At 49.6% G+C, this 19,436-nt stretch overlaps 7 protein-coding genes across 7 annotated transcripts; 4 read left to right on the top strand and 3 right to left on the bottom strand.

Annotated features, from left to right (window-relative positions):
- Nucleotides 1-128: 128 nt before the first annotated feature.
- Nucleotides 129-2,053, bottom strand: BDZ83DRAFT_718548 (major facilitator superfamily domain-containing protein; the record flags this gene model as incomplete). The annotated part of the gene is given in 6 exon segments (XM_060512088.1): nt 129-477; nt 540-744; nt 809-871; nt 927-1,532; nt 1,582-1,814; nt 1,827-2,053. The coding sequence occupies 6 exon segments, from the start codon at nt 2,051-2,053 to the stop codon at nt 129-131; spliced, it is 1,683 nt and encodes a 560-aa protein (XP_060366398.1).
- A 919-nt stretch (nt 2,054-2,972) lies between these two features.
- Nucleotides 2,973-5,153, top strand: BDZ83DRAFT_616349 (major facilitator superfamily domain-containing protein). Its single transcript, XM_060507970.1, has 2 exons — nt 2,973-3,902; nt 3,965-5,153. The coding sequence occupies exons 1-2, from the start codon at nt 3,274-3,276 to the stop codon at nt 5,061-5,063; spliced, it is 1,728 nt and encodes a 575-aa protein (XP_060366397.1). The 5' UTR covers nt 2,973-3,273; the 3' UTR covers nt 5,064-5,153.
- A 255-nt stretch (nt 5,154-5,408) lies between these two features.
- Nucleotides 5,409-7,068, bottom strand: BDZ83DRAFT_616346 (chaperonin 10-like protein). The gene is made up of 5 exons (XM_060507969.1): nt 6,613-7,068; nt 6,441-6,556; nt 6,206-6,376; nt 6,018-6,149; nt 5,409-5,957 (listed from the first exon to the last, which is right to left on the bottom strand). Exons 1-5 carry the CDS (start codon nt 6,798-6,800, stop codon nt 5,482-5,484), a joined length of 1,083 nt encoding a protein of 360 aa, XP_060366396.1. The 5' UTR covers nt 6,801-7,068; the 3' UTR covers nt 5,409-5,481.
- A 2,303-nt stretch (nt 7,069-9,371) lies between these two features.
- Nucleotides 9,372-10,835, top strand: BDZ83DRAFT_650512 (transmembrane amino acid transporter; the record flags this gene model as incomplete). The annotated part of the gene is made up of 1 exon (XM_060510377.1): nt 9,372-10,835. The coding sequence occupies one exon, from the start codon at nt 9,372-9,374 to the stop codon at nt 10,833-10,835; it is 1,464 nt and encodes a 487-aa protein (XP_060366395.1).
- A 1,577-nt stretch (nt 10,836-12,412) lies between these two features.
- On the top strand, nt 12,413-13,965 carry BDZ83DRAFT_616342 (acyl-CoA thioesterase II). Its single transcript, XM_060507968.1, has one exon. The coding sequence runs from the start codon at nt 12,761-12,763 to the stop codon at nt 13,745-13,747; it is 987 nt and encodes a 328-aa protein (XP_060366394.1). The 5' UTR covers nt 12,413-12,760; the 3' UTR covers nt 13,748-13,965.
- A 1,480-nt stretch (nt 13,966-15,445) lies between these two features.
- BDZ83DRAFT_574740 (uncharacterized protein) lies at nt 15,446-16,834 on the top strand (the record flags this gene model as incomplete). Its single annotated transcript, XM_060504736.1, has 1 exon — nt 15,446-16,834. A coding segment is annotated over one exon (1,389 nt), but the record flags the coding sequence as incomplete, so codon positions are not given.
- Nucleotides 16,835-17,113: 279 nt separating this feature from the next.
- On the bottom strand, nt 17,114-18,372 carry BDZ83DRAFT_750939 (uncharacterized protein; the record flags this gene model as incomplete). The annotated part of the gene is made up of 2 exons (XM_060513986.1): nt 17,114-18,083; nt 18,140-18,372. The coding sequence occupies 2 exons, from the start codon at nt 18,370-18,372 to the stop codon at nt 17,114-17,116; spliced, it is 1,203 nt and encodes a 400-aa protein (XP_060366392.1).
- Nucleotides 18,373-19,436: the final 1,064 nt, after the last annotated feature.

Raw genomic sequence — 19,436 nt, 5'->3', positions numbered from 1 at the left:
TGACCGGCGATCGTCAGTTGTATTAGTTGAACTGAATGTTAATTCTTCATGTTCGTCATGACTGTATGATACGAGATTGATTGTCCCTTACGAGTCATCGCATCCTGTTTCGTCCTTCGCTCAAGTCATCAAGAGTTGTTGCCAGTCGCAACCCCCCAGAAGTACCCACACCAACTTCCCAAGATAAGCACGATCAATGCTACGAAGCAGCTCTTGGATATGAGTCTGTTCTTCTCGCCATTTTGCCCGTAGAACCTCTCCTTCCTGACGTTGAGGATCTCGCCACGCGCAATGCGCAGTTTGCGTGTCCACTGAAGGTGTCCGAGATCGACGGACTTCCAGGAAGCGAACGTCAGGAGGAACGAAACAACCACGGAGATTCCAGCAAGAATGACGTAGACAATAGTCACTTTATCGTAGGAGTTGTTGTCGTTGTCTTGGATGACACCAGTAATGACGCGAACGACGATATTCATCCTGAAGAAGCATCATGTTAGCTTGGACTGGGCATCAGAGGAGGTTTTGAGCAGAAATCTTACGCGTTGTTCATGGTGATCTTCAGAGCGTAAGCTGAGCCAAAGACAGTCGAGTCCCACATTGATGTACGGATACTGTCAATGATGGTGGCTGGCCCGAAGCAGTAGGCGAAAGCAAACACTCCGAAACTCGCAGCAGTACCCTGAGTGGTGTTGGCGAAACACACGAGCAACATGGAAGTGAACATTCCAATGCCACAGAAGACCACTAGAGGGCTGTTTTAGTCACAAGACCTCGTTTTTGCAGAATCGATTGTTATTCAAGCACTCACAGACTGAAATACGGTTCACGTAAAGGTCAAGGAAGACTCCTAGTATGGGAACAACGAAGAATCCTGCCTATGTTAGCTGACTGAAGGGTAGAGGGAAAACTGAAGAGTAGACACGCACCGGCATATTGCAACGTGGCGCTGTACCAACCAGCAGTGATGGAGCTTGTTCCGAAGCGCTGCTCGGCGAGCTCGGTGGCGTTTTGCAGGAAGACGATGGCAGTACTCGTTTCGAACAATGAGAAGCCCATGACAGCCCAGAAGGCCCACGGCAACTCGAGAACCTTGCGCAACTCGACTTTCTTCGTCTTTTCCTTCAATCTCTCGCCAGTGGCAGGGTCGCTAACGCCGTGGAATTTGCTGTTGGCAACCTTTGTGAACCAGTAAAACACGCCCGTCATGACATTCGTGAAGAGATTCATGAAAACCGCAACCCAAAACACCCAGGCGAAATCTCCCGTCTTCTTGGCGATGATATTGGCAGACGACTTTCCAGCAAATGCACCAATCTTGCCGATGCCCAGCTCGAAGCCCAAAGTCGAGGCAAAGCCGTTGCCGGGGGCGAACCAGGATGAGAAGACTTTGTATTGCACCACTTGAGTCGCGATATCTCCGAGGGAGCGGATCACTCTGCCAGCAATCATAAACTTGTAAGAGCGGGTCTGAGCTGCTGCTGCCACAAGAATCGAGCCGGCCGAGTAGAGGAAATTGCCGTACAACATGGCACCTAGTTGTCTGTCAGTAAAATTCGCATTGGTGTCTGCGGGTTTTCATACCTGCGCCACCAATTCTGTCCGTGACGACACCACTGAGAAGCATCAGAGCAGTGACCATGAAATCCTCGCTAGCTTCCAAAAGAGAGAACTGCGTGTTGTTGATCTTCATTTCCTTCTTCATCGTCGTCTTCATGGCACCGCTGAGGCCGGAACTCCACTGAGAACCAAATCCAATAGCTGTTACCAACACAACAGAGGCCAACTTCCATGTCAAGGGAACTGGTCTGAGGCTGCTATTGACTGACACTTCATCGCTATCCGGGGACGCAGAGACAGCGGTTGTAAAGCCCTGCTTTTCATTTTGACTCGTCTCAGAGACATAGTCTGCGGGAGCTTGCTCGGCATCCCGAGAGGGTGGTACTGCTTCGGCAGCCATGCTTGAGTGTTGAGGAGGAGGAGAAGAGATTGAGCTGAGACCGTCCGACTGTGGAGAAACGTAGAGTGTCGACTGTAGAGCGAAAGGCGATTTCATTATTTGACGAAGTTTGGTTCTTATAGCATAGTCATCATGAATGTCACTCCAAAATTGACCGATGGACAACAACGGAGGGTCCTAACCCCGACTACGCGTCTAGGGTCGCAAGCCGTGGATGGCCCTGCGTTCGTCAGGCGCTCCCGCTTGGGAACTGGGTGGCACCACGTGCAGATGAGAAGGCGATGAACCTGTCTAGTCCGACGAAGGCGCATCTAATCAATCAGATTAGATCCACAGTTCGCCGAAATCAAGGTTGCAGAGACCCTTCGAATCATGAATCTGCAGGAGCTAGACCCGATGATGACAAGGTTGGACCACCAAACTGGGAACATGATGAGTCTCCTTGGAGCCGACAAAGGAGGTAAAGCAAGCCAAAGCGCTGTTACTGAAAAAATCTGTCCCGGGGATGGCCTAAAGTGAGTAGCGGCGGCGCATGAAGTGGAGGTCCATCTTCTCCAAGACACCAATAAGCATTGCTCTACTGTTTGTGCAGAATTTCTCACAGTGATATTTCATGCAGATCCAAAATCCCTGTTGTTCCAAGGGAAGTCTAGAAGTCTAAATCGCGGTAGTTTGGTGTTAAAAGACATTCTGGAGCAACTGGACTTTATCATACCCTAACACAGAGTACTGGGTTCCCTGAATAAAACCTCGCTGATTCCCGTGGAAAAAAGGGTGAAAGCAGGATGGAAATATCAGCTTTTATATATTCACTGAATGAAACTTACTCGCATAAGCTAGATACGCAGAGTTTCCTCTTGTTCTTCTTCATCTTCAACAATAGGTCGAACGAGGTGACGTTGAAGAACGGACGAATCACAGCTTGGAAACAAGTTTCATGGTTTCTCGGTGATACGACGTTATTCCGCTCGGCTCGAGCGAGCGAGCCAGCGAGGACTGCTACGCGGCCAACATCCGTCAATCAACCATGCTTTAAACGTCTTTTTCACGCCCCTCTGGACTACGTCGGGATTAACAGAAGTCGATCTATCGAGTGAGTGGGAGCCGACCTAGAAGTGCATGCATCTTGCGGGACTTTTGATCCCTGAACGCGTTTCTTGATGTGGGCGGGTCGGGGCTGGAGCTAACGTGGATTGATACGGCAGAAGAAGAAACATTTGATCTAGAAGATCACCTGGCAGCTTGCAGCTTGCATTTCTTTGCCTCCATTGGAACCTTTCCGTTGTTCATTATATTTTTATCTAACCAATAGAAAAATGGCGAAGCCGGTCGATTCCTCGGCTCCAAAAAGCCCTCACTCGACGGCAAGCTCGCAAAGAAGACGCAGCAGTCGAGACCAACATCAAGATGACAACGTAGTTATCAATGATGAGACACCGCTTCTCAAAGCTAGTCATTCCAACATGGCCGTTCCTTCGTATCAGACTCCCGACTTGAGTCTCGTGGCTGAGACAGAAGCGCCCCAACAACCGGTGTCCTGGATGTCAATGCCAAAGAAGTGGCAGTTGGGCATGGTCGTCTTTGCCCGCCTAGCTGAACCGCTGGCTGAGCGGTCACTTACATCGTACCTTTTCTATCAGTTGAAGTTTCTCAGCCCGTCTCTCCCAGACTCGGCGATTGCAAGACAGGCCGGTCTTCTCACTGCTGCGTTCGCCGCTGCCCAGTGTGTGACTGGCATGTTATGGGGACATGTGGCTGACAGTCCTCTTTTTGGTCGAAAGCGAGTCCTTCTCGTGGGGTTGCTGGGAACTTGTATCTCAGCGATCGGAATGGGACTATCCACTTCCTATGCCTCTGTGGTGTTCTTCCGTGTTCTAGCTGGAGCACTGAACGGAAACGTAGGTGTTCTCAGGACCATGATTTCGGAAATTGTTGAAGACAAAAGGTACGCGTGATCTGATACCCCTTTCATTTAGGATTGCGTGATCAGTATTAAAAAGTAAATAGGTATCGATCCCGCGCTTTTCTTCTACTTCCAATGTGCTTCAACGTTGGCGTCATCATCGGACCTCTTCTGGGTGGATTTCTTGCCGACCCTATTGCATCTCTCCCCTCAATCTTCGGACCAGGCTCGTTTCTCGGTGGTGAAAATGGAGTTTGGTGGATGATACGATTCCCATACGCTCTAACAAACTTTGTTTGCTCAAGTATCTTGATGATTGCGGCGCTGGGAGTAGTTCTTGGGCTGGACGAAACGCATCCGCTCAGGCGCCATCAACGAGACAGAGGCCGGGACCTCGGGCGCTTTCTGCTCAGAAAGGTCTTCAGAGTGGAAAGCCCGCCCAATGATTATCATCTCATTGGCAATGGAAACGAGTCGACCGAAGCAGGAGACGTTGAAGACCAATCTTCGTCCAGCAAGCCCGTGGAAGACAAGGGCCGGGCGCCTCTGCGTGCTATCTGTACGCGCAACGTTATCTTGACGTTGGTTCAGAACTTTTCCTCGGCTCTCCACGTTTCTGCCTTCAACTCCATACTGTTCGTTATGCTACCAGCACCCCAAGCAGACAACACCAATGCTCAGCTCCCATTCCGATTCACGGGTGGTCTGGGTCTGTCATCCCAAAAGGTTGGCTTTGCTAACACAGTCATTGGAGCTGTCGGTCTTCCCCTCCAAATCCTCTTGTTTCCCTGGATCAGCAGTAGACTCGGTGTCCTGCAGTCCTACCGCACATTCCTCCCCTTCAGTGCGCTGGCGTACTGCTCGCTGCCCTATCTCGCCCTGTTGTCGAACAAAAGCACGCTCTTGTGGCCCTTTTTGTCTGTCATCTTGAGTGCACAAGTCATGTCGAGAACGTTTGTGGGGCCGGCAACGATCATGCTGGTCAACGACTCTGCTCCGCACCCTGCCCTGCTAGCCACTGTGCATGGTGTTGCATCGAGCACTTCAGCCGCAGCTCGCATGCTCGGACCTACTATCGGAGGAACTGTCCTTGGCTGGGGACTTAGCAACAACTTTGTTGGTGCGCCATTCTGGGGCATTACGCTTGTTGCTCTTATCAACTGGTCACTACTCTACGTAGTGAGGGAAGGAAACCCCATCTAGAGTCAACAGTTCTGGTATTAATAGAACTACTAGCACTAGAGGCGGCGTAGAAAGCCTCTGCCCATTCCTTCAATAGAGATACACGTCCCCAATAGATGCAAAACCGCTCACCGCTGACTCAAACCGATCAGGGTGATGTTATAGTGTCCATCGCTCTAACCATCTGCTCCTTCCACTGACCATCATTCTTGGTCTAGATCGTATTGCTGACGCTGAACGCTTGCGTAGCCTAGTTTATCCTGCTCTCTGAAAATGAACGATATGGTATCGGGTCTCATCTCACAACGCCTCTGTATCAGCTACAGTCTACCTGACAAGAACGTTGACTGATAATGCATGTAATTCGCCTCGATAAAGCGTCATTAATGAAAATTGCGTGGAAGCCTATAAACTATCGCCCGTGCCGAAACTGCTAAACTTAACTCGCGATCATAGTAAATACCGTTTTCCCAAGGCCACCTTTCCCGTTGTACACCGTTGTACACGCATCTCTCACGCCGTCGATATCCATAAAGTCAACTTTACAACCAACAACAGGCAGGACATCTCCTTTTTCCGCGTGGAGTGCCAGTGTTTCCAAGTCTTTGGCATTGGGATCGAGGAACAAGTACTCGTATTTAACACCCCAGCGTCTTGCACGTGCCCTCCGATACGAATCAACCATGTTCAACACCATGCGTGCGAGCCACGGGAGACTTGGATCATCTGGCCTCTTCATCACGCTCGATTGTTGGAGCTGAGTGCCAGAGGGCTGCGTAGCTATAGAGACAATGACACCCGTAGACGGAGTCATGAGGTGAAGAAAAGACATAGAGTCTCCAGTTGTGTCTAAGATGAAGTCAACGGATCCACGAGGAATGGCCTGGGATACGTCTTCCTTGGTGTAGTCGATTACTATATTCCGGTTAGGTACACTCTTTGTTCAAATAACTAGGTAGTCTGATGGTGGCTCACTTTGGTCAACCGTGCCTTTACCAAGCAGCTGCGGCACTTTTTCTACTTTTGATGTTGAGACAGTGGTGATCACTTTGCCGGCATGGAAGACGTTCTTAGCGATCTGACACGCATACGCGCCAGTGCCACTCACTTCCCAGAGTATCATCAGTAATTTTCCCGCGTAGATTACGATGAATCTCACTCACAGCCAGCTGGTACGAAGACCGTCTTGCCTGATAATGATCCCTCGTATCGTCGCAAAGTTTGCAGTGCGGTCATACCTGCCAATGGCAATGAGGCGGCATCATCGAAAGACAGATTCTTAGGTTTGAGAGTGACGTAATGCTGTGAACATTTGGCGAATTCACTCCATGCCCCTGCAAATACAGGAGTTCAGCATCTGTACCTATGACCTATCGCAACTTTTGAGCGTATATATACCTCGGCTGGCCTCCGGTAGCCGCGAGTAAATCCCGTCACCAACCTTGATGCCTTTGACATCCTGTCCCACTTCTGTTACGGTTCCTGAGCAATCGTAGCCAATTTGGTATGGGAATCTGTTTTAATGGTGTTAGCTGATAAGATGATCGCATGATGAGGTTTCCTGACGGACTTCTCTTTAACCGCAAGCTTAAAGACTCCTGCTGCCTTCTTGACATCTACGGGATTGATACTCGCTGCGTGGACGCGGAATACCACATCAGTAGCTTCTGTTACAACCGGCAAGGGGATCGTGGAAAGCTCATATGCGGACGGTTCGCAAAAGCTTGGTGCCGTGACTGCCCACATGGAGGAAGTCATTGTGCCAAAAGGTGGATGATTGGTGTCTTTACAGCAAGATCAAGTCGGAATAGAGTTGGTTTGTTTGTATACGACTAAGGAACGTAGTTATGTGATACCCGAATCCCGTTCGACATTCCGCTCATGGCGTTTAAGTTGACCGGAGCAATAATTGAGCCGGGCAGGAGGCGGAGAGACGAGTCTCTGTTAGTAGATGTTTCTGGTTGCCCTTAGTCTCAAAGTGGAAGCGACCTGCTTTCAATTGGCGCCAGAAAGTTCTGCTCCGCTCTGTAGACCTGGAGCGCTGCCGGTGGGCGAACCGATCACATAAGCGAGAAACCAGATAATGGATTCTTCGATAGAAGACCACGATACTATCGGATTAAGTAATCCGTTATGTTGGAGCCTGAATCCCGACGAACTCGGAATGTGCACGACCTCAACACTGTCGTGATCCTCGCCAACGTGCAAATCCGCAAACGGACTTCGCCTGTGCTTTTCATTGACACACTGGACATCGCTTATCTTTCGTAGTTGCTTGGGGAAGAGGAACTACTTGAGTTTGAGTTTTTTTTAAAAAAAAAAAAGTTATTAGGTAGAGATGATCTACGCCCTCAAGTCGAACCCAAGTTGAGGGAAGAGCGGCCCAGCATGACTGAATGGTTCGGGGAAGCTTTTACCAAATACAATGTATCTCGAGGTTGATACGTTAAACCCCGAAGCAGTAAATGTCTATAATACACTGCTTGTATCTACAGCATGCTGTACGAAGTATCACCTGCGGGTGATGCGTGCATGCAGTCTGGTGCGGCTGCGACTAAGTTTATCGATTGGGTATGCCTGCCCCAGCATCCGTGCCAATGTGAAATTGATTAAAACACCTGAACTGGTGGGTCGCGCAGCTAAATTTTCGGTTCACAGGCAGGGCCTCTCTTGAAATCAATGTAAGGAAGATGGCCTATGCAATAACCCCAATGCTTAGGCAATCGTCCCTACTCATCGTCACAACTACTTCTTCTTTGTCGTGACTAAGCCGGGCTCTCAAGCCTCATTGCTTGCCAATCCCAGTTGATAGCCCGGTAGAGGATTCTTGAAGATATATCTAGCCCGAAAGCTTCGACACATCGCGAAATTTGAAGCGGTAAAGTTCGAGACCTTACCAATTCTGGCGAATAACATGACGGTAGTGAGGGTCTAAGTAAACATAGAGGCTACGGGTAGGCATCTCTATCTCCCGTCCACTTCTCTACTCACTCAATAAACTTCGCGCGAAAACTTCAGCTGACCTGTAGCGAAACGCAACTTGATAGACCGAGAGCCGGGTAGACGCCACGTGGAAGGCCCTACCAGTAACCATACCCTGATTCTGAAGAGACGCCTTGAGAAATGATGACCCATCTCTGGCTGGTGGGGAGCCTAGACCAAGCCCGCCTTCTAAACTCGAGATGCAGGAACCAAGATCGGAGAAAATTTTGCGCCATGGCCAAAGAGGGTTAAAGCCTGCAGCCGTTACCCTTCAACACGATCATATGAACGGGAGGTGAAGAGATATGCGCAAGGGTCGAGACATCAGACATGAGCTGGCATGTTATTGTTGTGCCTCGGGAGCAGCTCAGCAGAATCCTACATTGTAGCTGTCGTTCAACAGCTCTTTACCATAACAAATTACAAGTCCTTATCTCTGTTGACCAGTGAGCAAATTTGTATGTCACTTGGCACATCGCAAAGGCGACAATGTCCACCTTTTAACAAGTCCAGCCCTTGAATAAAAACGTACAAACCGGCAAGTCCGCCCAATAGAGAGATTTCACGGACGTAATACGGCCCCGCTTGGACCTCCGGACAGGCTCCGTGGCAGGCAAAAGACTTGACGGCGAAGTCATGTTGACGCGGTGGTTAGCGGCGGTTTTTACTCGGCTTTGCTATAGGAAAATTCTTGCACTCATCTGAATCTCGCGGGAGCCGCAACTGTCTCCATCTTTTACCTAAAAGCTCCTCGCTTGTGTTTCTGAATCGAGAAAGGCTCCATCGAGAACCGCCGAGCGGGTCTCTTAGCGCGGCTCCAACATGCCATGGAAAGCTTCTTTTACGACATCAAAACTTCTTCGCTGCGCCCTCCGCAATGTCAGTGTCAAGAACAGGCCGAAGAACGCCCACTTAGGGACGTCGCAATCCAGAGTTTACGGGGCAATTTGACAGCAGTGACACAAAACAATTAGATCTTATCAACTCAGAAATGCATTCCCCGTGTTGCAGGGCGATCTGTTATCTTTCCCGCCCATGGGGGCGAGATCATTCTGTGGAGGTGGCCCGGCTTTCACCGGGCTACCGAACTGACGACAACCTCTGTCAAGGATGAATCCAGTCCGTCTACCACCATGTGGACCCTGAATCCATCTGACTCGCGCCTGTAAGTTGATCTTTTAAAAGTCAGGAACGTCAGACGCGTCGTGCCCTTTTTGCCTCCTCGAGCCCTCCTTTCTCCGTTGGCTTCTTCCATCCCATCACTTCAACGACCTCCCCTTGGACTGCCTCTTATCGTCCATCAATTGTCTTCAACTTCGCCGCGGTTGAAATACACCTTCTGCCACCATGACGGACGCCATCTCCCACACGGTCGACCACGGCAACAACAAGTCCTCCAAGCAGAAGGAGGACGGACCTGATGCCGAGATGGTTCAGCCCCCTAACCCTTGGCCTGAGATGAACGATAACACCATGCTCGGCGAGACGAGCGATGAGATGAACAACGACCGCCTCAAGCAGATCGCTGCACAGGGCAGCGCTCACTTCCACCGTCTGGGCTGGAAACGCTTGGCAATTGTCACCATTGTCGAGGCCGTTGCCCTTGGTGCTCTCAGCTTGCCTTCCGCCTACCACACCCTCGGAATGTTCCCCGGAGTTTTCCTTACCATAACCATTGGTATGCTTTCGATTTTCACCAGTTACATCGTTGGCCAGGTCAAGCTGGCCCATCCACACGTCGCCAACTACGCCGAAGCCGGAAGACTTCTCTTTGGTCGCTACGGACGCATCGGATACGAAATCTTCGGAGCTGCACTTGTTCTTGAGCTTGTCATGGTCGTCGGTTCTCACGCTTTGACTGGCAGCATTGCGCTCGTCGATATCAACGGCGGTCACGTCTGCTCCATTGTCTTCTCGGCCGTGTCAGCTATCATTCTCCTGATTCTTGCTATCCCGCCCTCGTTCACTGAGGTCGCTATCCTCGGTTATATCGACTTCGTCTCCATTCTGGCTGCCATCGGAATCACGGTCATCGCCACCGGTATCCAGGCCAACAGCGGCTCCGGCGGTCTCTCCGGCATCGAGTGGTCTGCTTGGCCCAGGGAGGGTGTGACCTTCTCCGAGGCCTTTGTTGCCGTGAGCAACATCATTTTCGCCTTCAGTTTCGCCATCGGTCAATTCTCTTTCATGGATGAGATGCATACGCCCACCGACTATATGAAGTCCATCTGGGCCTCTGGCTTCATCCAGATCGCCATTTACACCCTTACTGGCGCTCTTTGTTACGCCTTTATTGGTCCCTCGGTTCAATCTCCTGCTCTTCTCTCTGCCGGACCCCTTATCTCGAAGATCGCCTTCGGAGTCGCTATCCCGGTCATTTTCATCTCCGGTTCAATCAACTCGACTGTTGCCCTGCGATACATTCACGGCCGCATGTACAAGAACTCTCACCTGAAGTACATCAACACCCCCATGGGTTGGGCCAGCTGGATCATCCTTGTTGTCGTGTTCACCATTATTGCGTGGGTGATTGCTGAGGCTATTCCCATCTTCTCCGACCTGCTCTCGCTGGCTTCGGCGCTGTTTGTTTCCGGATTCTCCTTTTACGTTCCTGCCATCATGTGGTTCACCCTTCTCTGCAAGGGCAAGTGGTTCGCACGCGAGAACATTCTCATCAGCCTTGGCAGCATCTTGGCGTTCATCGTCGGAGCTGTCACATTGGTTGCCGGCACCTACTCAACCATCGTTGATATTATTGACGAGACAAGCTCCGGAAGTGCTCACAAGCCCTTTGCTTGCCGTTCGTCTTAGGTTGTAAGACCGTCCTGTAAATAATTAATAGTCACATGAAGTCTGCAATGACTTAAATACAAGATACCCACGGCTGAGACCGTTTAAATCACACAAATGCACCAGAACTATGAAAACTGATTCGATGTCCAATTACATTCACAAGTCCCAACTCATAGCGTGACTTGATGCTAGGGGCCGACTGCTGAAGTAGACAATCATACTTGGATTCAAAAAAAAAAAAAAAAAAAAAAAAAAGGAAAAAAAGATCAATCTCTTATTGAGACTTTGTGTTCTCTGCCTTCCGGAAAGCGTTGAGTAAGTTTTTCATCTAGAATTAAGACCAAATGAATTTCTAATGTTTCACTCTAACCGCTGTTATTGGGACGGATATACAAAAGGTAATTACATCGGTTGCTTCTTGCGAGTTGGCAAGCGCTCTCTGTCAAAGCCCTCCCAGAGAGAAGTTAGCATGAGGGTGTCAGAAAGGGTCCAAGCAACAAAGGAGGACCTCAGTCATATATACAGCGCAGGAATTACACGTCTAAAGAGGGGCAGATTTCAGTAATTTGTCTCTTTGACCCTAATAGTAGTCGGCCTCTGCGAGCTTCCTCCCTGCTTGACATACCTATTGACACTAGCTCCTCTGAATCATTTGACAAAGCTTCGGACTTTGTTGAACACAAATCATAATTTACCTCAGTCAACTCTCATAGCTCACACCACCCCGACCTGTGATAGGCCTAGGTCTTTACAGAACCTTACATCCGATCACATGGTGCACTTGCGTCCAAAGAATACTGGTCAATGTCAATGGTGCCTGTGAAGAGAAAAGATGCCATTGATACATGCTAAGAGGGTGCTCTTGTCAGAGGTCCACTTGGCTTAGTACAACAAAAAAAAGCTATGAGTTCTAACTCTAAGGCGAGATTGTCACAGAGCGAGGAGACAAGTGGAAGACATAGACAGTAGCATGTGTCTTAATTCTTCCAAAAGAGGGACCCAAGGATGGGCCATACATATATGCCCGAGGAGGCGAGTTCTCGCAATGTAGCAAGCGGTATAATGCAATCACACTAGGCAGCGCGAAGTATAGCGTCATGACAGGAAGCTGCCATCTGAATATCTAAAAGTTTCCACGGTACCTAGTTAATATTCGTTACCGTCCCGAATATAATATACGGAAAATTGAAAGCCTTTGTCCCCCTTATTCTCATTCCTGTCACCAACAACAACAGGCCCCCGGGCTAAGGTTGCACCACACAAAAGAAGTGGTTGCGTATTGATCGTATAGTAATGAGACATATCAAACATCAAAAATACAGCAACAAAATGTTGAATGCAAGTCAAAGTCCGAGGTCACGGACACAACCTGTTTGGCCCCACTTACTGCCGAGGTGTACGGAAGCTCCCACCACCAACCTTCCTAGAACCAACCAAATCGGAAATCAGTCTAGACACAACATGTGCACCAACAAGCTTCGAGGTTCTAGTGAATCTAATTCATGCACTGGCATGAGTACGATTTCTCTAGGGGAAATAAATAGGTTCATTAAAGAAACAACAAAGACTTGAATCTTGCCAACCTCAATTCACAATACGTGATGATTGTACCAACTCTCATGGAATCCATGTTCACATAACATGAGAGTGATTGCCAATTCACCTGTTAGCGCAACCATGGCCTGCCCCACCTTCACATTCCTCAAACGCCAACCTCGGTTGTGAGCGGCCCCCCAATTCCCCAACCTGTTGGAGGCGCCGAGGCGGCGCGCCAACGCGACTAGGCGGCAACGATGTAGACAACGAAAGGACACAAACTCACAGCCGACATCGCTTGATTACTGAACATCTCATCAACAAAATCAGCGTCGCATTTCCGTCCAAACTTTGTGTGAATCACAGCAAGGATCTACCATACGACAGCTCAGGCCGAATAACTCAACATGTCACACGGTTCTATGGCCAGCACAATGCGGGAGCAAGTTGCGGTAGACGACCTGGGATCAGACCATTTCACCAGTCGCGTCGATCCCGCCCGCATGGGAAACAAGGCAAATATTGCCTACGGGGGTTGTACCATCAGTATCGGCGTCCAAGCGGCATGCAGCACTGTATCGCCCAAGTACCTGCTGTATTCGGCGACGGGCAACTACTTAGGCCCAGCGTTGACAGACCGCAAGCTCAAATGTACCGTCCGAAGAGTCCGCGATACGAGAACATTCGCGACCAGATTGGTTGAGATCAGCCAAGATCAAGACGACGGCAAACCCAGGCTCTGCATGATCATGCTGGCCGATTTCCAAGTGAAAGAAGAGGCTTCTCTTCTTGTATACTCAGCACCGCCATCAATGAGCTACTCACCGCCTGAGAAGTGTCTCACAACACAGGAGGCAACTGAAGATAAGGTGCAGAGGGGTGTTGTGACAAAAAAGCTGGGGGTCCTGTACCTGGCTACTTTTGGGTTTAACAGCCGCTTCTTTGAGACCCGCGGCTGTCCGGAGACAATTGCACCGAACAACCTCTACGGCATGGCCAAGACTGTCAAGACGCCCCAGGAAAGTCTCGACTTGACATCGAAGACCTCGGCCGATTGGTTCCGTTGTCGCCATCCCCTGGAGCGACTCCAAGATCGGTTCTCTGCACTGGGGTTCATCCTGGACGCAGCTCTGTCCTTCATCCCCCTGACCCACAGCAGCAAGTTCCTAGATGACGCCGGTCCTTGCTCCTCACTAGACTTTGCGTTGAGGTTCTTCACTGCAGAAATCAACTTGGACAACTGGCACCTTAGAGAGATGAAGACTATCGCCGGCAACGACGGCCGAACTTACACTGAAGCCCGGCTTTGGGATCAACAGGGGAACATGGTCGCTACCATGAACCAGCAATCTATTATGCGGCCTCTGAAGAAGGATATTCAAGCCGCTCTCTAGAAGCTTACAAGGCTCGAGTATCCTAGGGAAAGCAGGAGTGTGGATTTTGTCGGATGTGGAGGAGATTCCCTTTGGCGAAGCTTCTTGTTAGATGGTGTTAGGGTTAGAATCCTAAAATAGTCATTATCCAAGAGAAGAGAGGTTTATGTGGCGTGAGTAGATGTTGTATTAAGAAGTCACTTCTTTGATTCAACCCCATACAATACATCTGATAACCCTAATGCTTTTGTGTTTTTTGTTGCATCATGCATGACTAAAAGGTTGCAGATAACTTTGTTCGCCATGTAGGCTGATGACAATGCCTACATTTTGAGCATTCTTGTCTTGTACGCAGTTGACCGCATGGCCCTTGAGTTCATTTCAAATCTATGTTAGGTAAAAATTGAGATGTCATTGCCAAGCACGATTGTCTTCCACTGTGCTTCGCGGTTGCCGAACAATCGAGATGTCTTTCGAGCGCTTACGTGGCTCAGTTACAATTTCCTCAACGTTGATCTCATCACTTGATAATAACAACATGGATTTCGGAATTGCCATCAAATCTAGATCCATGAACCGTTCAAAATTGAACGGTTTCGAATCCAGAAATAGCATCTTATTACTTGGCGGCCGCTCCTCGGTCACTGACTGACCTCAATCACACTAGCTTGAATAGGCATTCGACTGAGAAAATGGACCTTATTCATATGAGCTCAACTTACGTCATTGTCTCGTCTACTTCCCCGCTTCTACTGCGAATAGGTACTGACCTGAAAAAAGGAGTCTTCGTTGCTTGGATCAAGTCTCTGAAGCCTTCGAAAGGCTCTGATGATATTCTCCAGGGTAGTCCGATCCTCTCCAGATGTGTATTGGTCGCACACATCTTGGAGAGAGGGACGGACTCAGGACATTGTGATTTACAAAAGTGGTGATCTGGTAAAAGTGTTTGATGTTACTTGTGGACTATTCTGCGTGTTCTGATAGCCAGGGATCCTAGAATCATGGGGACATGGACTCCCGGCGACTTTATACCGCTGAAGTTGCGTCAGGGTCGATATTGCTGTTTCCTGTAAACGAGAGATATAGTAGCCGCGTCTTTTCTCAGTCTCCAAGTTCAAGTGCGGGAACTAGATCTCGATGAATATCATGAATAGAGACATGCAAGACAACGCAGCCGCCAATGAAGTCCTCGATGCGGCAATCTGAAACGCCAGTGATCGTCCAGGCGGTTGGATGCGCACTTTTGTCTCACTTCGCTCAGGCTACTTAGCTATAAGATGAGAGATAATTTACGCCAGAAGAAGCCTCATCTTTCTTGAGCGGCGTTGAAACTCTCACAAGGGGGTTGTTACATGTGATCGTGTGTCGATCAGTCACGGTTTACAGATGCAAGCTTCCGGCCCAGGGGCGTCAAGTGCGATGTGAACTGTTACTCAAGAGAAACGACCGAGCAATACAGGGAGGAACAAGGCAGACCGCGTGCTCTCGTGTATCATGCCGAACATACCCTTCAGTTCTGGTTTTTGTGAGGTAGTTCGCATATGAACATGTCTACCAGGAAGCAAGAAGGGAATCGGAACAAACTTGACGATGTAAGCCGAGTCTCGGAATGGCAGAATGGTTCGACGAACGGAAGATCGCCACAGATCGACCCCAACGTGGACATAATATGCCGAGGCCGCTGGTGGCAGGTACTTGAGCTTCATTCAACAAAGCCGCGAAAAGAATTGGCGGGGAGGTTACTGCCAACATCAGACGGTCTTGTTCCCCACTTGGCATCGAGCATACCTCCTTCGGCTCGAAGACGCCATGCGTCGGGCTGTTCCCGATGCTCCAAGCCTAGCCCTGCCATTCTTGGATGAGTGCCGGCCCTTCGACCAGAATACTCCCCTCCCTTGGATCTTAACCACTCCGACCTTCGACCTTGATGGAGATAATACGAACCCACTCTACTCCTACAAATTCCAGAAGGGAGTTGCAGACAACCACGAGAAGCCATCAGATGCTCAGCGTTACAGCAAATCAACGGGATCACAGACGGCTCGTTACCCGCTTGCGGGCGTCACCGACTTGAAAGGAGAGGACCCCGCTTCGCAAGCCAGCATTCTCAATGGCAATATTGCAGCCTGGCTCAACGGAAAGATCCAAATTGATGGCAAGGCGTCACCAGCGTCAATTCCGGACACTGTCTCCATCATTTCGAGATACAAGGCCAGCCTTGATGCCCCCAACTACACGCTGTTCTCGAACAAAGCTTCCAGGGGCGAGTGGCTTGATAACACGAGAGGCTCACTGGAGAGCAAGTTCCATACTTCTCTTGAAGATCCACACAATGCTGTTCATCTTGCTATCGGAGGCTTCTACCAAGATGGGGAAGAAAACGCCAAACCTGTTGAGGGTGCCCATGGTGACATGGGAGAGAACGAAACCGCTAGCTTCGACCCCATCTTCTTCCTTCACCATGCCTTCATTGACTATGTCTTCTGGACCTGGCAGGTCAAGCACGGTCTTACTCAGCCGGGTAGCCTGTCAGTGGAACCCGACATCACGGCGGGAACACTCAGCGCAGGAAGTCCCATTCTTCCTCCGGGAAGCAAGCTGGAGATGAGCAGTCCTCTTGCCCCTTTCTTGAAGTCCGGCAGTATCAGCAACCCTGTGTTCTACACTTCCGACGACATCACCGATATCAATCAGTTGGGATACATGTACGGCGAAGGCTCCCTTGACCTTCCGACCAGTGGACCCGTCCTGGGTGACCCTGAGCTTCCACTCGTCGCTATCGCCCGCGTCAGTGGCATCAGCACCATGGACCATGAGGGATCATTCGTCATCCGTACCTCTGCCAAGCTTGCCGATGGCAGAGAGGTTGAGATTGATCGCGACGCAATCCTCAGTCGATGGGTTCTCGCTAATTGCAAGAATTGCCAGAAGAACAAGCTTGACACGTATACTTACATCCCCTTTGGAGAGGATCTGATGAGAGCAATTGGAGCAGAGAGTAAGGAGGACATTCACAGCAAGCTAACCGTCTCTGTCCAGACGCGCGGACAGATTGCACCAGTCAAAGACTCATTCGGTGCTGTGCAGCCATTGATCGAGATCTTTTAAGGATCTGTTGACAGGAACTTGAGTAGCACTACATGTATTTGCGGTGCTTGTCTCTATAGATCACTCTCAATAGCTCGGCTACAATCAAGTTCCAGAAACATGAGACTGGATTCCTGACATTTACACTGGTATTTTTATATTAGTACCAAGGTGCTTACGTTACTTGAGTCCGAGAGAATACTCTTCACACTGGCAACAAAGGAAACAGATCCAACCTGAGGGTATCATTCAATATATTTTTCAACGAGACACTACGCTAATATGGAGGCTATCAAGACCTTAAACATCCAATCCAAGGCCCTCGCACGTTGTGATGATGCCCTCTCTTGCACCTGGGGGTGTGGTGCAAACCTGCAAGTTAAAGATGCACTTTGCGGTGCTGTCAACAGGCAGGATGTCTCCAAAGGGATAAGTCAACTGCTTCCCTCCAGCAGCATCAACACATTCAGCTACTTCCTTGGTGACAGTCTCCTTCTTCAACTGATACTTCTCAGTCAAGAGTTTCATAAGATCCTTGCGCCCAATAGAGTTTTTGTGATCCGAGCGCTGGATGAGAATGTACTGACGCCAGCGGCCATCAGCATCTTGCGAACAGAGCTCAGCTTCGGTGTACTCTGTGCACTTTTCGGCAAAAGGCTGTGAGCGCAGGACAAACACTTTTTGAGCCTGCAGGGCAAGGCCAATAGTGTAGAGTTCCAAACTGCGCGTCATCTCCTTCTGCATGTCGCCCTGAGTGATATTGCGGCTGGTTCCAAGGAACTTCCCGTCGCGGATGATCTGGAAAATGCCCCCCGTGACGTTGACTTGTGCGTCGATGGTGGTCTGAAAGCTTGAAGAAACGGCAGACTGCCAGTTTTGGACGACCTTTCCTAGAGAAGTAGCAACATTGCTCCAAGAGAGAAAGAGGTTGGTGGGCTCAGGGGCTTTGAGGTTGGTGGAGACAAAGCTGGAGGTGCTGCCGACGGCGCCGGCAACGGTGCTGAGGGGACCCGTGAAAGGAATGATGGATAGAACGCCAGCAAAGACGCGGGTCATGGTCTTGAGGTCTGTGATGTCGTCCTTGGGGTTCGGGTAGAAGTCTTGGACGATGCCTGGGAGGGTGAGGCTCAAGATGCTTGAGGCGAAGGTGATGGCAGTGTTGAGAGAGTTCATGTAGCTATTCCAGTTTTGAACGGCAACGAGAGCGTACCATCCAGGCAATTTGACCGGAGAACAGGGTTGTCCGGCATTGCAGAAACTGTCGAGGCCACTATTCCGGGTATCAGTGTCTACATTCTGCAGATAAAGTCACGGTTTGAGACTCACCAAAAGAAGTTGGGTGCACCAAAGGAATTAGCAAAGTTTTGGACAGCGTTATGTTCTACCTTGCTGACGTTGAAGGTCGTCCAATCAGCAAGGAAATTCTCAATGTCGAGCTTCTTCCACGTGTCTTGGTTGAGAGCCTCAGTCTTGCAGTCTGCAGAACCAGTGTCTTGTGGAACGGGGGTAGCGAAAGCGCCGGTGTAGGCCAAGGCCAGAAGAATTGAATTTGCCCTCATTTTGAAAACTTCTTCAAGAAGCACTCGTATTGACACACAGAGAAGTTTTAAGTTCCAAGTAAAAGAATGTCTTGGGCAAATACTGAGCCCTGGTAAGCTAAAGACAGCCGAGAGAGTGTATAGATGAGTTTGATGAGTGTAGCGAACCTCATCTTCTCAATACAGCCGACCCTGAGGTCTTATACATCGCGAAAAGGCATCTTTCCGATATCCGGTAACAAAGCCTACTTGCTCCTGAGCTGAAGACTGATCAGTCATCTTCCAGTCATGCATGAATTTGGTTGTAAGTTGGCGTGGTTCTCTACGTGCCGCCCGACTCGTGCCCGGTGGGACCCTTAACCTGGAACTACCCACCGGCTGCTATATCGGTGCGCTTTTTAAGACGTCGAAGCATTAACGACAATGAGCAAAAGGTACGTTTTGAAACAAGGGCTGCCCACCGTGTTTTCTTGTACACCGCTTAACAGCCCTACGGAACTTTTCTGCATCCCAGGAAAGCGAAGTAGTTTATTTGAGTCTCCTTGTAAGGCCGGTGCGGAGACGGTCTCGCCAAGTCTTCAGCCGGTTCGTTCCAACTTCCATCAACACAGCCCTGCAAGTGGCATTGATTGGAGTCATCCAGTCTAAAGATAGGATGGGTTTGGCTTTAATTGAAGGGAAATGCTTCTTCTTGCCCAGCTCGCTTACAGTCTAAGGGGCTTTGAGTTCAATGTTCTCATGAACCCAGATGTGACGTACGATGGATTCGAATATGAATGCATACCACTCAAGTAAGTGTCACTGGCGCCTGACACGGCCATTAATCACTTTTCCTGTCAGCGGCAAGGTGGAAATAGCGATGTCTTTCCTGCTCCTTCTTGACGCTGACGAAACCTAGTATCTAGCTAATATTTGGTACTAGAAAACGTTCGCAGTATGGTCGGAAAGCATATCTCGAGACTAACCGCTGACAAACCTCAGCTACACTCTGGATAGGATATGATATTGCTCAGCCATGATCAAAGTCAGGCATAACCTTCCAAGAAGGACCCATATTCTGTCAGCTCAAAGTTCAGGCTATAATC

This window comes from Colletotrichum acutatum (genome assembly GCF_030867785.1).
Source record: "Colletotrichum acutatum strain CBS 112980 chromosome Unknown BDZ83scaffold_33, whole genome shotgun sequence".
Lineage (NCBI taxonomy): Eukaryota > Fungi > Ascomycota > Sordariomycetes > Glomerellales > Glomerellaceae > Colletotrichum > Colletotrichum acutatum.
This window is presented reverse-complemented; position numbering and strand designations above follow the sequence as displayed.